The sequence below is a fragment of the Haliotis rubra genome, unplaced genomic scaffold, assembly GCF_003918875.1.
Source record: "Haliotis rubra isolate DU_JTF1 unplaced genomic scaffold, ASM391887v1 Scf1, whole genome shotgun sequence".
Lineage (NCBI taxonomy): Eukaryota > Metazoa > Mollusca > Gastropoda > Lepetellida > Haliotidae > Haliotis > Haliotis rubra.
Window position 1 is genome coordinate 10,085,835 of NW_025764891.1, and position 12,121 is coordinate 10,097,955.

Sequence of the window (12,121 nt, forward strand, 5' to 3'; positions counted from 1 at the left end):
TAAGAGTTGGTAAATATTACGTTAAATCATCTTCAACTAGCATCAAGTGTCAGGATGTGGTGAATTAATGTTATGTGGTAACATCTTCCCCCAGCATGCAGATGGTGTGTGACATATTCCGCATATTACGTTGTATCATCTTCACGCGACACTAATGTGGTGTGACATATTCCCCGTTCTGTATAAAGAGATTTGTTATATTACGTTGTACCACCTTCATCCAACATCCAGATGATGTGACAAATTCCCCGTTCCATACGAGGAACTATGGGATATCACTTTGTACCACCTTCATGCAACATCCAGATGATGTGACAAATTCCCCGTTCCATACAAGGAACTATGGGATATCACGTTGTACCACCTTCATGTAACATCCAAATGATGTGACAAATTCCCGTTCCATACAAGGAACTATGGGATATTACGGTGTATCACCTTCATGCAACATCCAGATGGTGTGACAAATTCCCGTTCCATACGAGGAACTATGGGATATTACGTTGTACCACCTTCATGCAACATCCATATGGTGTGACAAATTCCCGTTCCATACAAGGAACTATGGGATATTACGTTGTACCACCTTCATGAAACATCCATATGGTGTGACAAATTCCCGTTCCATACAAGGAACTATGGGATATTACGTTGTATCACCTTCATGAAACATCCAGATGGTGTGACAAATTCCCGTTCCATACGAGGAACTATGGGATATTACGTTGTACCACCTTCATGAAACATCCAGATGATGTGACAAATTCCCGTTCCATACGAGGAACTATGGGATATTACGTTGTACCACCTTCATGAAACATCCAGATGATGTGACAAATCACCCCCGTTCCATACAAGGAACTATGGGATATTACGTTGTACCACCTTCATGAAACATCCAGATGATGTGACAAATTCCCGTTCCATACGAGGAACTATGGGATATCACTTTGTACCACCTTCATGTAACATCCAAATGATGTGACAAATTCCCCGTTCCATACAAGGAACTATGGGATATTACGGTGTACCACCTTCATGCAACATCCAGATGATGTGACAAATTCCCGTTCCATACGTGGAACTATGGGATATTACGGTGTACCAACTTCATGCAACAACCAGATGGTGTGACAAATTCCCGTTCCATACGAGGAACTATATTTAATGTTGTACCACCTTCATGCAACATCCAGACGATGTGACAAATTCCCTTTCCCACAGTCAGTGTCAGGAGGTTGAACTATTACGTTGCAAAAAGTTCAACTGCCATCCATATGGTGTGAAATGTTCGCCGTTCCACATCCAGTAGCCTGACCTGGTAAATATTCACTTTGCCAATTCCTGGAGGCTGAACTGGAACTGCGTTTCATTCATAGAAGAAAAAAATATTTCGATCTGTCCGTTCTAGGAAAATATTTTCTTGACACATCCAGATTTGGTGGTTTCGAGATGAGGCGGTACCACTCGCCGACACGTACGGTCAGACGTGAATTTTGTGTTAATCCTCCCCCAAATCGGCGATCGTGCCAGGCAGAGGGAAAACCTCACATTTTAATTCTGCCACCATCTTGTATGCGACATCGGGAGCTGGCACTAAGAAATTGACACCAGTCTCGTAGTAATTTGAATCTGATTGCATTGATCTCCACCGCTTCTTCCTCAAATGGAATTGAGCTTGATGCGATACACTGATTTAGATTGATGTCTAAATGATTACAGACAGCGGCTACTATCTCGTAGAGTTATCTCCCTTCTCCTGGATGACCTCTTCGTTTTGGAACTCCTTCAACTGGGATGAAGAAACGTACGCAGGTGTGACGTCAATAGGATTGTTGTGTTGTGGTGAAGTGTTTTTGGTACGGAAACGGCTGTTCTGAAAATCAGTTGTGCTTTTCAAACAGATTTTTTTTATATACCGACATGTATATGCACTGACGGACTGAGTACGTGTGTACTGACAGTTATATCTTTGAAATGTTTGTATTTGGTTTAACAACGTTGTTTTCAATACTCAAATCAAAACCTCATGATAACCCAAAGAATGTCTATATGTTGTCAGGGTGGTCCGTTGATTCCAGAGGCTAAAATGCCTGTAAAGTGAAACAATACACTTGATAAGGGCATACATTATTGTTGTGTTTCACGTAGCCATCAAATTCTAAACATGGGCCGGTCGGGAAAAAAACAAACAAACACAAAAACAAACGTAATAAAGACAAAATTAGCTGAATAATGTTCTTGATTCTCATTTATTGTAATTCTTATTACAATTTCTCGCGTTGTTTGGATTTGTGGCAGCGACTGATTAAAGTATAAACATTTTATATGACGAGGCGGTACGTTTCAGGTTCGAGCCGGCAGTGTTGGAATGAAAAAAAGTTGTTGGTTTTTGGGGTGGTTTTGGGGGTTTTTTGGTGGTGTTTTGTGTGTTTTTGCTTTTGTTTTCTGTTTTGTTTTGTGTTTTTTGTTTGTTTGTTTTGTGTTGTTGTTTTTGTTGTTTTTGTGTGTGTGTTTTTTTGGGGGGGGAGTAAGCAATAAAATTAGTAGGGTCCGGCAGGCGATGAGAAACACAGAAAATAAATAAAAATGCTGCCCTAACTGGATGTGAAGAAAGAGTGCAAACATTAATAAAAGGATACTACACTGAACAGAGGCTCACATTCCTCCATCAATACTATCACATACCATTGCACATTTCAATCCTTGAGATTTAAACAACTTGCATATCAACTTGTTTGAGTGGCATGGTTACATACCTGGAAGTAGACATTTGTGATGTTTAAAACAACAAACCAGTGGAGCATGTAAGGATTTTCAAGTCCACTGCCTCCAGAGAACAATGAACAATGGAGGTTCTATGTTATTTCAACCACATGGGTCATACAAAATGTTAACTGGTAAATAGATGGAATACATCCACAAACCATTCCCAAGGTAAAAACAAAATACATAGCATAGTTTCGTTCTTACTTTTATTTCATAAGTCATATGTATACAATAAAGTTCAATAAATATACACAAATATCACAAAATGATATTGTCAACACTGTCATGTACAAGTATCAGGTATCACTATTTTATTTTATTAGTTCATTTACATTAATATTACATACATAAATTAAATAATAATATACACAAAGCATGATTAACATTGCATTCAGTACTTAGCACTAGGTCTACTGCATCACACTTCAAAGTCACACACTAAATGTCAGTTCACTGTAACTTCATTAGATGCGACACGGCATCAGCGTAAACCATGACACTCATGGCACCATCTCGGAGTTCTTGCTTCAGAGTCTCTAGTCTTGAGTTGACATGGATGTACTTCCTCCTTTTTGGTGGCGGTTTCCTCCCAGCAGCGTACTGAACAAGCTTGATTTCGTTCAGTTTCTGCTCTTTCCTGAGGAAAGACAACATCTCGAAGACATTGGGGTGAGCCTTAGAAATAATTTTCTTAAGGCGACCATGCCAACCTTCCAGGTGGTTATTGGTTCTTGGACCGGTGTTCTGGTAGTGGTTCCACGCTGTCTGGGGTATATGTCCTTCCACCCACTGGGTGGTCACGTAGTCGGCGAGACGGAGGCAGCGAGGGTCGTCAGGCATGTCTGCAAGTGCGTTCAGCCACACGTCGTCTACCTGGAAGCACAAGATTATTTTATGAATACATAATTTGTGATTATTGATCATCAGCCGCGAAGTACACAAAATGAATGACATAGTTTAAGCATAGTAATATATGATTTATAATAATAAAATCCGATTCCAATTCAGGCGCAATGCAATGCAATACTTACATCTGTCACGGGCACCAAAGGCAGTACAGCAGCACGCCTTACGAAGCGGGTGATGTCTTCGTCGTGGTTGTAGTCGCCCTGAAGGCCAACCCCTTGTGTCTTCTTCCACACACACTGTGTGTAGTGGAATAGACACCCCTCCACAGCGTCGTCGGGAAGTTGACGGAGACGGCATTCTTCGCTGCAGATTCGAAGTCCATCTGGAATGATTAAAATGTGGAAATAATGAATACGTTTACCATGTTTTACAAATAATGATAAGTTAATTGAATAAATTATTATATAATTAATAATAATGAATAACTACATGAATACTGACTATCATTTATTAAGAGTTATGTAAATCAATTTACCTGGATGTGTTGAGGTGACATCTGAAGTCCTCTTGCTTCCACTGCTTCCTTCAGGAGACGGAAGGCGCGGTCGTAAGTAACAGTCGCCTTGTCTGGCAGCAAGAAGAAGACCAGCGGAAACATCTGACCACCAACCATAGCATGGAGAGTGTACAGCTGCAGGAAGAGTGATGGTGAGACATAAAGGTTCCGTCACCATACACAACTTCGGCAGCACAAAGATGTTGCATGTTCACCGTTGTCGTCATGCCAAGGATCTTATCGTCGTCGCCATCGTTGATGATGACAAAGGGCTCGCCAGCGTTGGTTGTTTTGAACTCGTCTGGGATCACGATTTCTCGTCGGGAAGATGGGATGGGTGGGAAGGTGGATCTTCGGGCCTGGTACAGTCTGTTCTTGACGGTGTCGTACGTCGGCATTTCTGCGATGAACGACCTGTTCTCTTCCGTCCAAGGACCATCGCTCACTGAGGCCAGAACCTCGTTGTACAGCGTCGGTATCGGACCCAGAGATGACTTGGCCACCATCTTCATCCTGTCCAGTGTCTCTCTGACCTGTAAATAAGATATAACCAAAATTAATGTAATGTTATGGCTGCATAAATCTAATGAAGTGCTTTTCGAGCACATTTGTCTAAAATTGTGCAAATAATGAACAAATGTAGCAGAGCTTTATACCATTTTAATATTATAATTTATAGATACATTTACGCACAACATACCTTTATCTCATTATGGACAGGTCCATGGTTATGTGGGCTGGGATGCTTGGTGATGATGTCGTTCACAGTAGAGACAGTCGCAGCACATGTCTTCTCCTGGCATCTCCAAGATGCCCATGAAGCATCGTTGCGTCTTCGATTCAATCGAAACACAAAGCCTTCAACAACTAGATAACGTCCACCACGTGAAGTCGGGAGAAACTTATAGTCTAACTGCTGGTTTGCCATTTTTGACAGTGATAGATTCTTGGTGGAATTACCATGATATATACCCAGTGTGAGTTTATATCAATCAATCTAAATTTTCTTAAATAATATAGTTAATTTGTGAGTTGATATCAATCAAATAATCATAATTGTGTTATTTGTCATTTAACTAGTGAGTTCATATCAGCAACTATGTTCATAGTTAGAACTAGTGAGTTCATATCACTAATTAGTGAACTCCGAGTTCACTCACCAGTTCAAGTTTTAGTGTCACCCATCTCATTAATCCTTTAAAACAACATGTATCTACCTCGGCCGAACATCAAAGGATTTTTACTGTAATAACAAATGTCTACTTCCAGGCAGGTTCCACATTGTCCACATTTCGCAGTCATTGATATTCTTTCTGGAAAAATCATTGTTTTTACCATTAGATATCTGATGCGATTAATTTCTTTTACTTGAGCCATATGTTCATGTGTCTTTTCAAGCTACCAACTGGCTTGACTTCGCATGTTTTGTGACTCGTGCTACCTTGTTGGGAACACCTGATTCAATCACTATTAAAAGTGATTCATACCCACATTCTTATGATATGGTTGGGACCGTAGCGTGGACTTTGAGCAGAATTTGTGGAAAGGGTTTTGTTGCTATCTCAGCGGATATTCCCTTTTGACATTAGTATGGCATTTTATCTTTCAATTTCCTCTACAAACGAGTTTCCAAACTCATCCTCTCTTAACAATAAAAATATAGAGAAAACTGACCCTGTGACCCACTTGCACTGTATATTAAGCCAATGTGCACTTCTAACCCGAATAATGATTTCAAAATTGATGGTACCTTGAGGAATAGGGGAGGTGAAATCAGAGACAAAGGTCAAAGTAATCAAACTTTACGGCTTTATTAGAAATGTTGCGATGGCATGCAGATTCACGCTCGCTTGGGAAGCACAAAACATCGTAAACGGATATTTCAAACCGAGTTGGTGAGAAACTTTTAGAGCACTAATTTCTAATGAAGGGCAATGAAAATCCAATGAAGCCATTACATGATGTTACCAATGATGAGGGAGTATGTCATAAATTGGAACATACAACATAAAATATGTCCCATGTGAAATTAATGTTTAATTTCCGGTGCTTCAGTTGAGGAAATTTCATGATAATTTCGCTTGGGACACATTACCACCGACTCCGACAAAGGGCTGCATTAGTCATACAATCACTTTTTTCCATTCTAATAAGAGTGTGTATATATAAAAAATGGAAAGCGACTACAGACAGGATTGAACGCCAGATGTATGGTTGGAAGGGGGAATAAAAATCTATAATCATGCTATCATTGAAAACTCATGAGCCCCAACTCAATTACCAAACAATGTCAGCACACTCACTCACTCATTTACCCATTCACTCACTCACATACTCAGTCAATGACACTTCTGAGGTCTTCACTCACTCGGGAGGCAAGAGTGACCCAATCGACTTAAATTGTGAGATGTATTGTTCAGATTAGCGTCTCTTGGTCATCCCAGGATTCGCTGATTCGGGTTCGAATCTAAGATTGACACTGATTATAATTCCCATACCATTTCGTGCTTTCTTTCAAAGTTACCTGTACACGCCATGAAAGAACCTGATCCACTTTTCAATGTGACAAAGATTGGCTACTCACTCGTCAATAAACTGAAATCATGATTCAATGGCATGTTGACTGCAGCATGAAATAACATCGTTTATCCCATGCTGAAGACATGGACCAGGTACAGTCAACTCAGCCTTCAGCAAAGATTTCATATGTCATCGAAATTGTAATGTGGATTTGTTTACAGCATGACGTCAGAGACAAGAAGACACACACGCAAGGACAGTGAGGGATGATATTGGAATAAGGTTGATTATTTATCAGTGATTGTAACAGAGGATTTTCACAGCCTGCCAAAGACACGGGAGGAATGGTGTGGACCGCGGGTGTGCTGCTGACATAGCCAATACACAAATGGAACAATCTGGGTCAACCCACGATCGTAGCCTTCTGGCACGCCTAAGGGGAGTGAGTGAAGGGCTTTTAAGCCGCTTTTAGCAATATTCCAGCAATATCACGGGGACACCAGAAATTGGCTTCACATATTGTACCCATGTTGGGAATCGAACAAGGGTCTTCGGCGTGACGAACGACCGCTTTAACCACTAGGCTACCCCACCACCAGGCACGCCTGAGGAAAAGAACTCGATTAGAATATTGGGCCACCGGTATCCCGAAGTGAAGACTGAACGTGAGCAGTATGTCTCGTCCCGCCGCCATCGGATGACATGAGTCCGGGTTGTGGCGTGAGGTAACAAATGCTTCCTTTTCAGTAAAACTCCGTGAGTAGCGGATGTCATCAAGAAATCATTACACGCTTAGCTTTTTCGCGAACACCTGGTGTCAACATTGATTTCCCGTGATCCATTCCTTTAACTTACCTGACTATTTGGTTTCTTGTGCCCATTGAATCTGTTCCCGTAGATAATTGAGACGTTCTCTGGCGTTGACCCTTTGAATGGGTAAAGAAGATGGACTTACGGCTATCGACGTGGACACAAATGAAGCATGTGTGTATGTAATCGGCTGGAAAATACCATATGGACGGAGTCTTATATGAGGTGCAATGGGTTATAGCCTCGCGTTCTAGCTTATTGCGCTTATATAATATAATAAGGCCACTTATATAGCGATGAACTCCACGCCACACGTACATGCTGCTAAGAGAATATAAAATAATGGATATTATTACCCCAGGATAACCCAAGCCGTAAGGCGCTAGAAAGTTTATAGTCATATGACTTATCCCACCGGGAACCCATTTTCTGTGGGTGTTTCGGTGCGGGGCAGGACAGAAGTCCTAGATATTCTCAGCGGTCAAGCTGCCAAACACGATTACTCATCCAAGGATTCTCCGTGACCAACGTTGCTTGACTTCAACTGATTTGTGACCTGGGCCCTATACACAGGACCGCACACTCAAACGTGCACGCACGTGTTTGTCTGTATGGGTGAGTGAGTGAGTTTAGTTTAACGTCGCTTTTAATAATATTCCAGCAATATCACGACGGGGGACACCAGAAATGGGCTTCACACATTCCCCATATGGGGAATCGAACCCGGGCCTTCGGCGTGACGAGCGGATGCTTTAACCACTAGGCTACCCCATCGCCGTGTCTGTATGGAGTAGAGGGGTCCGTGTGTGTGCGCGTACGTGCATGCGTGTGTGTGAGGCTGCTTGTACTAGTCCTGACTAATGCTGTTTTATAGCTATCGCCCTCTGAGATACCCCGCCACAGTTTAACATAAATGTCAAACACAGACACGTTAAAGAAGAATAATGACAATTATTATGGATATACAACTTCTTTTTTTCTGTGGAAGCGACGTTTCGACATAGGTTCTAATGTCGTTGGCAAGCAAGTGACGACATTAGAACTTATGTCGAAACGTCGCCTCCACAGAATAAAAGAAGTTGTATATCCATAATAATTGTCATTATTCTTCATCAACTCACTTCTAAAATGCCCATCAAAGAAAACAGACACGTTAATCTGACCAAAAGCCGAGTAGTCGTTGTATCCCCCTAATACCAGGAGGGGTAGCACTCTGTAAAGCAATCGGGGATCGAACCGTTTCCACTCACCAGACTCACCATCCATTACACCACGGAGAGACTGTAAATTACAACACCGCTGCTTTACGTTGAACACGTTTTGTAATCAATAAGTGCTATTAACAACAACAACAAAAACAGATTTCAGTTAAAAATGCAACATATTATATGGATAATGTTAATCAATAACATTAACAAATTATATATTATCCACCAAAACAGAGAAATATAATGTCACATTCAAATACATACGTTTTTCCAACTTCAAACAATCAATAAAATGAAGCGGCTGTATAGTAATTATTGACTCAATTTATTTCCGATTACCAACTGTGAACATCCACAAGGCTGTTTCGCGTTTTTCATTAATAACGAAATTTTAAATTGAATTAGAACCTGCAGAACAGCGTTATGCTGAAGGGAATGCGTCATTGTTGATGTATTCATCAGTGAGGCTTCATCTCTTACTTCATCTGTGTTTCATCTGTGCTCCCTGTGTTCATGGTTTTCACCAAAGCGGTGGAAGAAAACGATAGCCAAGTCGTTTAATGAAGGCGCTACAAATTGACGTGCATGTCCAGTCGTGCTAGAATCATGATCGTGTGTTTGCATCGAAACTAGTATGTATGGTTGGTAATACGTCAGAGCCATACCCATGCATCACTTGGGACTCTTCTCTCATATCAACCTGACACGCCGTGATGTAACTGAAATACATTTGAGAGCATGTAAAACCCGGGGCAGTGGGGTCCCCTAGTGGTTATAAAGCGTTCGCTCGTGGCGCCGAAGACCCGGGTTCGATTCCCCCCATGGGTACAATGTGTGAAGCCCATTTCTGGTGTACCCCACCGTGATATTGCTGGAATGTTGCTTAAAGCGGCGTAAAACCATACTCACTAAAACCAAACTCACTTACTCATCTTGCAAACGATACAATCCACACTATTATTAATAATATTCCCGATTTATACGTCACACAAGATAATGCATACATGATACAAGCCAAACTATTATCAACAGATTTCGCGAATTACACGTCACACACGATAATGCATGTACATGCATAATGCATGGAATAAAATGATTCAAATAAGGTTCAATATGAATGAATATAATTTGTACCTTGAATAAAGTATATTTCAGTACACATCACGATGGCACATACTCGACTTATAGGATCACGATTTTCATGTGCATGTTGAGGTAGGTCGCTGTTTCAACAACGACGCATTTTAATGTGGATAGCATACCATGATTCTCAAATAATCAGGTGAGCATAAGACACTTTTTTATCATAAATAACGCTTAAGCGATGCTAAAACTTAACACCTGCTTGCTGCAAAAGGGAATGGCGTTTAACGAAGCTACTAGATATTTTAATGTTCGTCCAAGCACATCATCTCTTTGGATACCTTATATACAGCAAGGCAACACTCTAGACTTGCCACGGGCCGGTCGTCCACGGTTGGATCCGGAGCGTGCACGGGATCGATACCAAACTATCACATTAACAGCTTGGACAATTCTAGATCGAGACCAATTAGTGGCAGAACCGTACGTACGCAATCGGTTGAGGGAGTACAACATCCGGCCCCGAAGTCCAGGGATATGCCCAATTTAGCTTCCACGTTAACGTCATGCACGCCTCGCTCGGTGTTAACAACATCGGAGGTTTAGAGAAACATCATAGGCGTGTCCAAGGGTTTCATCTGGACATCCCTAGAGGTCTACATCAAGGAGAACGTTTTAGACACGATTGTTTTTCTCAAAGTCGTTATTTTCAGAGTTGGGAAAGTGGCCAAGTGCAATGGTTTCGAATGGCATTACAATAGAAGCGACAAAACACTTTCCACATCCATAAAACCTCTGCTAAAAGTAGTCGATTGTACAATTCTGATGTACAAATCATGAGAAGGTGTTTGTTTCACCCAATGTTTTACCCAACTCACGAGGATTACATACTCTATCGGGACGACATCGTCCAAAATCATGTCCTAACGCTTGTGTAAGTACAGCCGTAATTCTTGCGCAATCGGAGCAGGATGTTGTAACTTGTAACATACTTTTTGTGGGAGCATAACATTGCTCCTCTGCCATGACGGCTGCTCCTCGAGAGCAGGCCCCAACAAGCATGCCTTAGACTGAGATGGAACCAGTAATTTACATTTGGAACAACATCTCCTTTGAGGGCAAAAGGTGAGGTGAGGTGAAATTGGGTTTAACGTCGTGCTTGAGAATATTTCGCTCATATGACGACGTGCATGCGTGTGTATGTGTATGTGAGGCTGCTTGTACTAGCCCAGACTTAAGCTGGTTTAATAGTGCTAGCCCACTGAGATACCATGCCGCAGTGAAGCATGAATACCCCACTCAGACACATTATACTGACTCCGAGCCGACCAGTCCTTGTTGTACCCATTAATGCCGAGCGGCAGGCAGGGACCAACAAGTACCATATTTTAACGTCTTTTGGTATGACGCGGTCGGGGATCGAACCCCACGACCTTCCGCTCTCCGGGCGGATGCTCTAACCACTACACCACGGAGGCGGTCACACATATACGTTATGTTACACAACAAATGCAAAATTACTATCGCGATTTCATGGTGAGCATGTCAGTGGGGTGGAAGTTACAACAAGTGACACGTAGCAAGTTATTCACAACCGAAGAGTTCATTCGTGTGATACATGCAGTGTATGTAAAGACCTACAGATACCTGAAATGAATACACTTGGTGACAATGAAAAGTTTCACAATGGTTGCCTTTCAAAGGTTCATCCCTATGTATTCACAAACAGTTCCAAATAAACCAGACAATGAGGACATGCAGCATAACGCGGTTTACGTTTGTGCACATCAAGCAAGTATATATGATAATATTCTCTCACATGTACATATCCAAACGATTTGATTTCTTTCCACATCGGTCAACATCAAGAATACTTGTCATGAGCAAGAAGACGTAACGCCAACACGCCACACGGTTGTATAAAGTAGACTTTGTGTCATCCACAAAGTTTACAGGCTATACGTAAACATTCCCCACCTTCAGGACTAAAGCAAACACAGACCACAAGTGGCCATCTAATTAATACTAGACATCAAAGAGACACGCCTACGGCCTCGCAGGTGCGCCAAGGTATATGTAAGTGTACATGCTTATTTAATTAGGTAAGAACTGACATGGTATCAACGTCAATTCCCAGGACATCGTTACTTCTCTGGCAATTTTTCACAAAATACAAAAAATGCATGAAACATGAAAGCAGCACATCCTTTGATATAAAACACACGTGCTCAGAAAAATAAGATGTTGATGATATACTGCAGAGGAATTATTTAGGCATTTGAATATAATTGAAAAGACGATGAGATGATTGAATGTTGCAGTATGT

The 12,121-nt window shown here is 41.5% G+C and overlaps 2 protein-coding genes across 2 annotated transcripts; both read right to left on the bottom strand.

Annotated features, from left to right (window-relative positions):
* Positions 1-3,048: 3,048 nt before the first annotated feature.
* On the bottom strand, positions 3,049-4,081 carry LOC124285967. Its single transcript, XM_046722307.1, has 2 exons — positions 3,801-4,081; positions 3,049-3,642 (listed from the first exon to the last, which is right to left on the bottom strand). Exon 2 carries the CDS (start codon positions 3,607-3,609, stop codon positions 3,220-3,222), a length of 390 nt encoding a protein of 129 aa, XP_046578263.1. The 5' UTR covers positions 3,610-3,642; positions 3,801-4,081; the 3' UTR covers positions 3,049-3,219.
* A 63-nt stretch (positions 4,082-4,144) lies between these two features.
* On the bottom strand, positions 4,145-5,102 carry LOC124283332. Its single transcript, XM_046722839.1, has 3 exons — positions 4,875-5,102; positions 4,350-4,707; positions 4,145-4,245 (listed from the first exon to the last, which is right to left on the bottom strand). The coding sequence occupies exons 1-3, from the start codon at positions 5,100-5,102 to the stop codon at positions 4,145-4,147; spliced, it is 687 nt and encodes a 228-aa protein (XP_046578795.1).
* Positions 5,103-12,121: the final 7,019 nt, after the last annotated feature.

Coding starts and splice junctions, on each gene's coding strand:
- LOC124285967 (XM_046722307.1), bottom strand. CDS start 3,609: ATGCCTGACGACCCTCGCTGCCTCCGTCTCGCCGACTACGTGACCACC.
- LOC124283332 (XM_046722839.1), bottom strand. CDS start 5,102: ATGGCAAACCAGCAGTTAGACTATAAGTTTCTCCCGACTTCACGTGGT. Junction 4,708..4,874: donor CTGTCCATAATGAGATAAAG/GTATGTTGTGCG, acceptor TCTTATTTACAG/GTCAGAGAGACACTGGACAG. Junction 4,246..4,349: donor TGCTGCCGAAGTTGTGTATG/GTGACGGAACCT, acceptor TCTTGCTGCCAG/ACAAGGCGACTGTTACTTAC.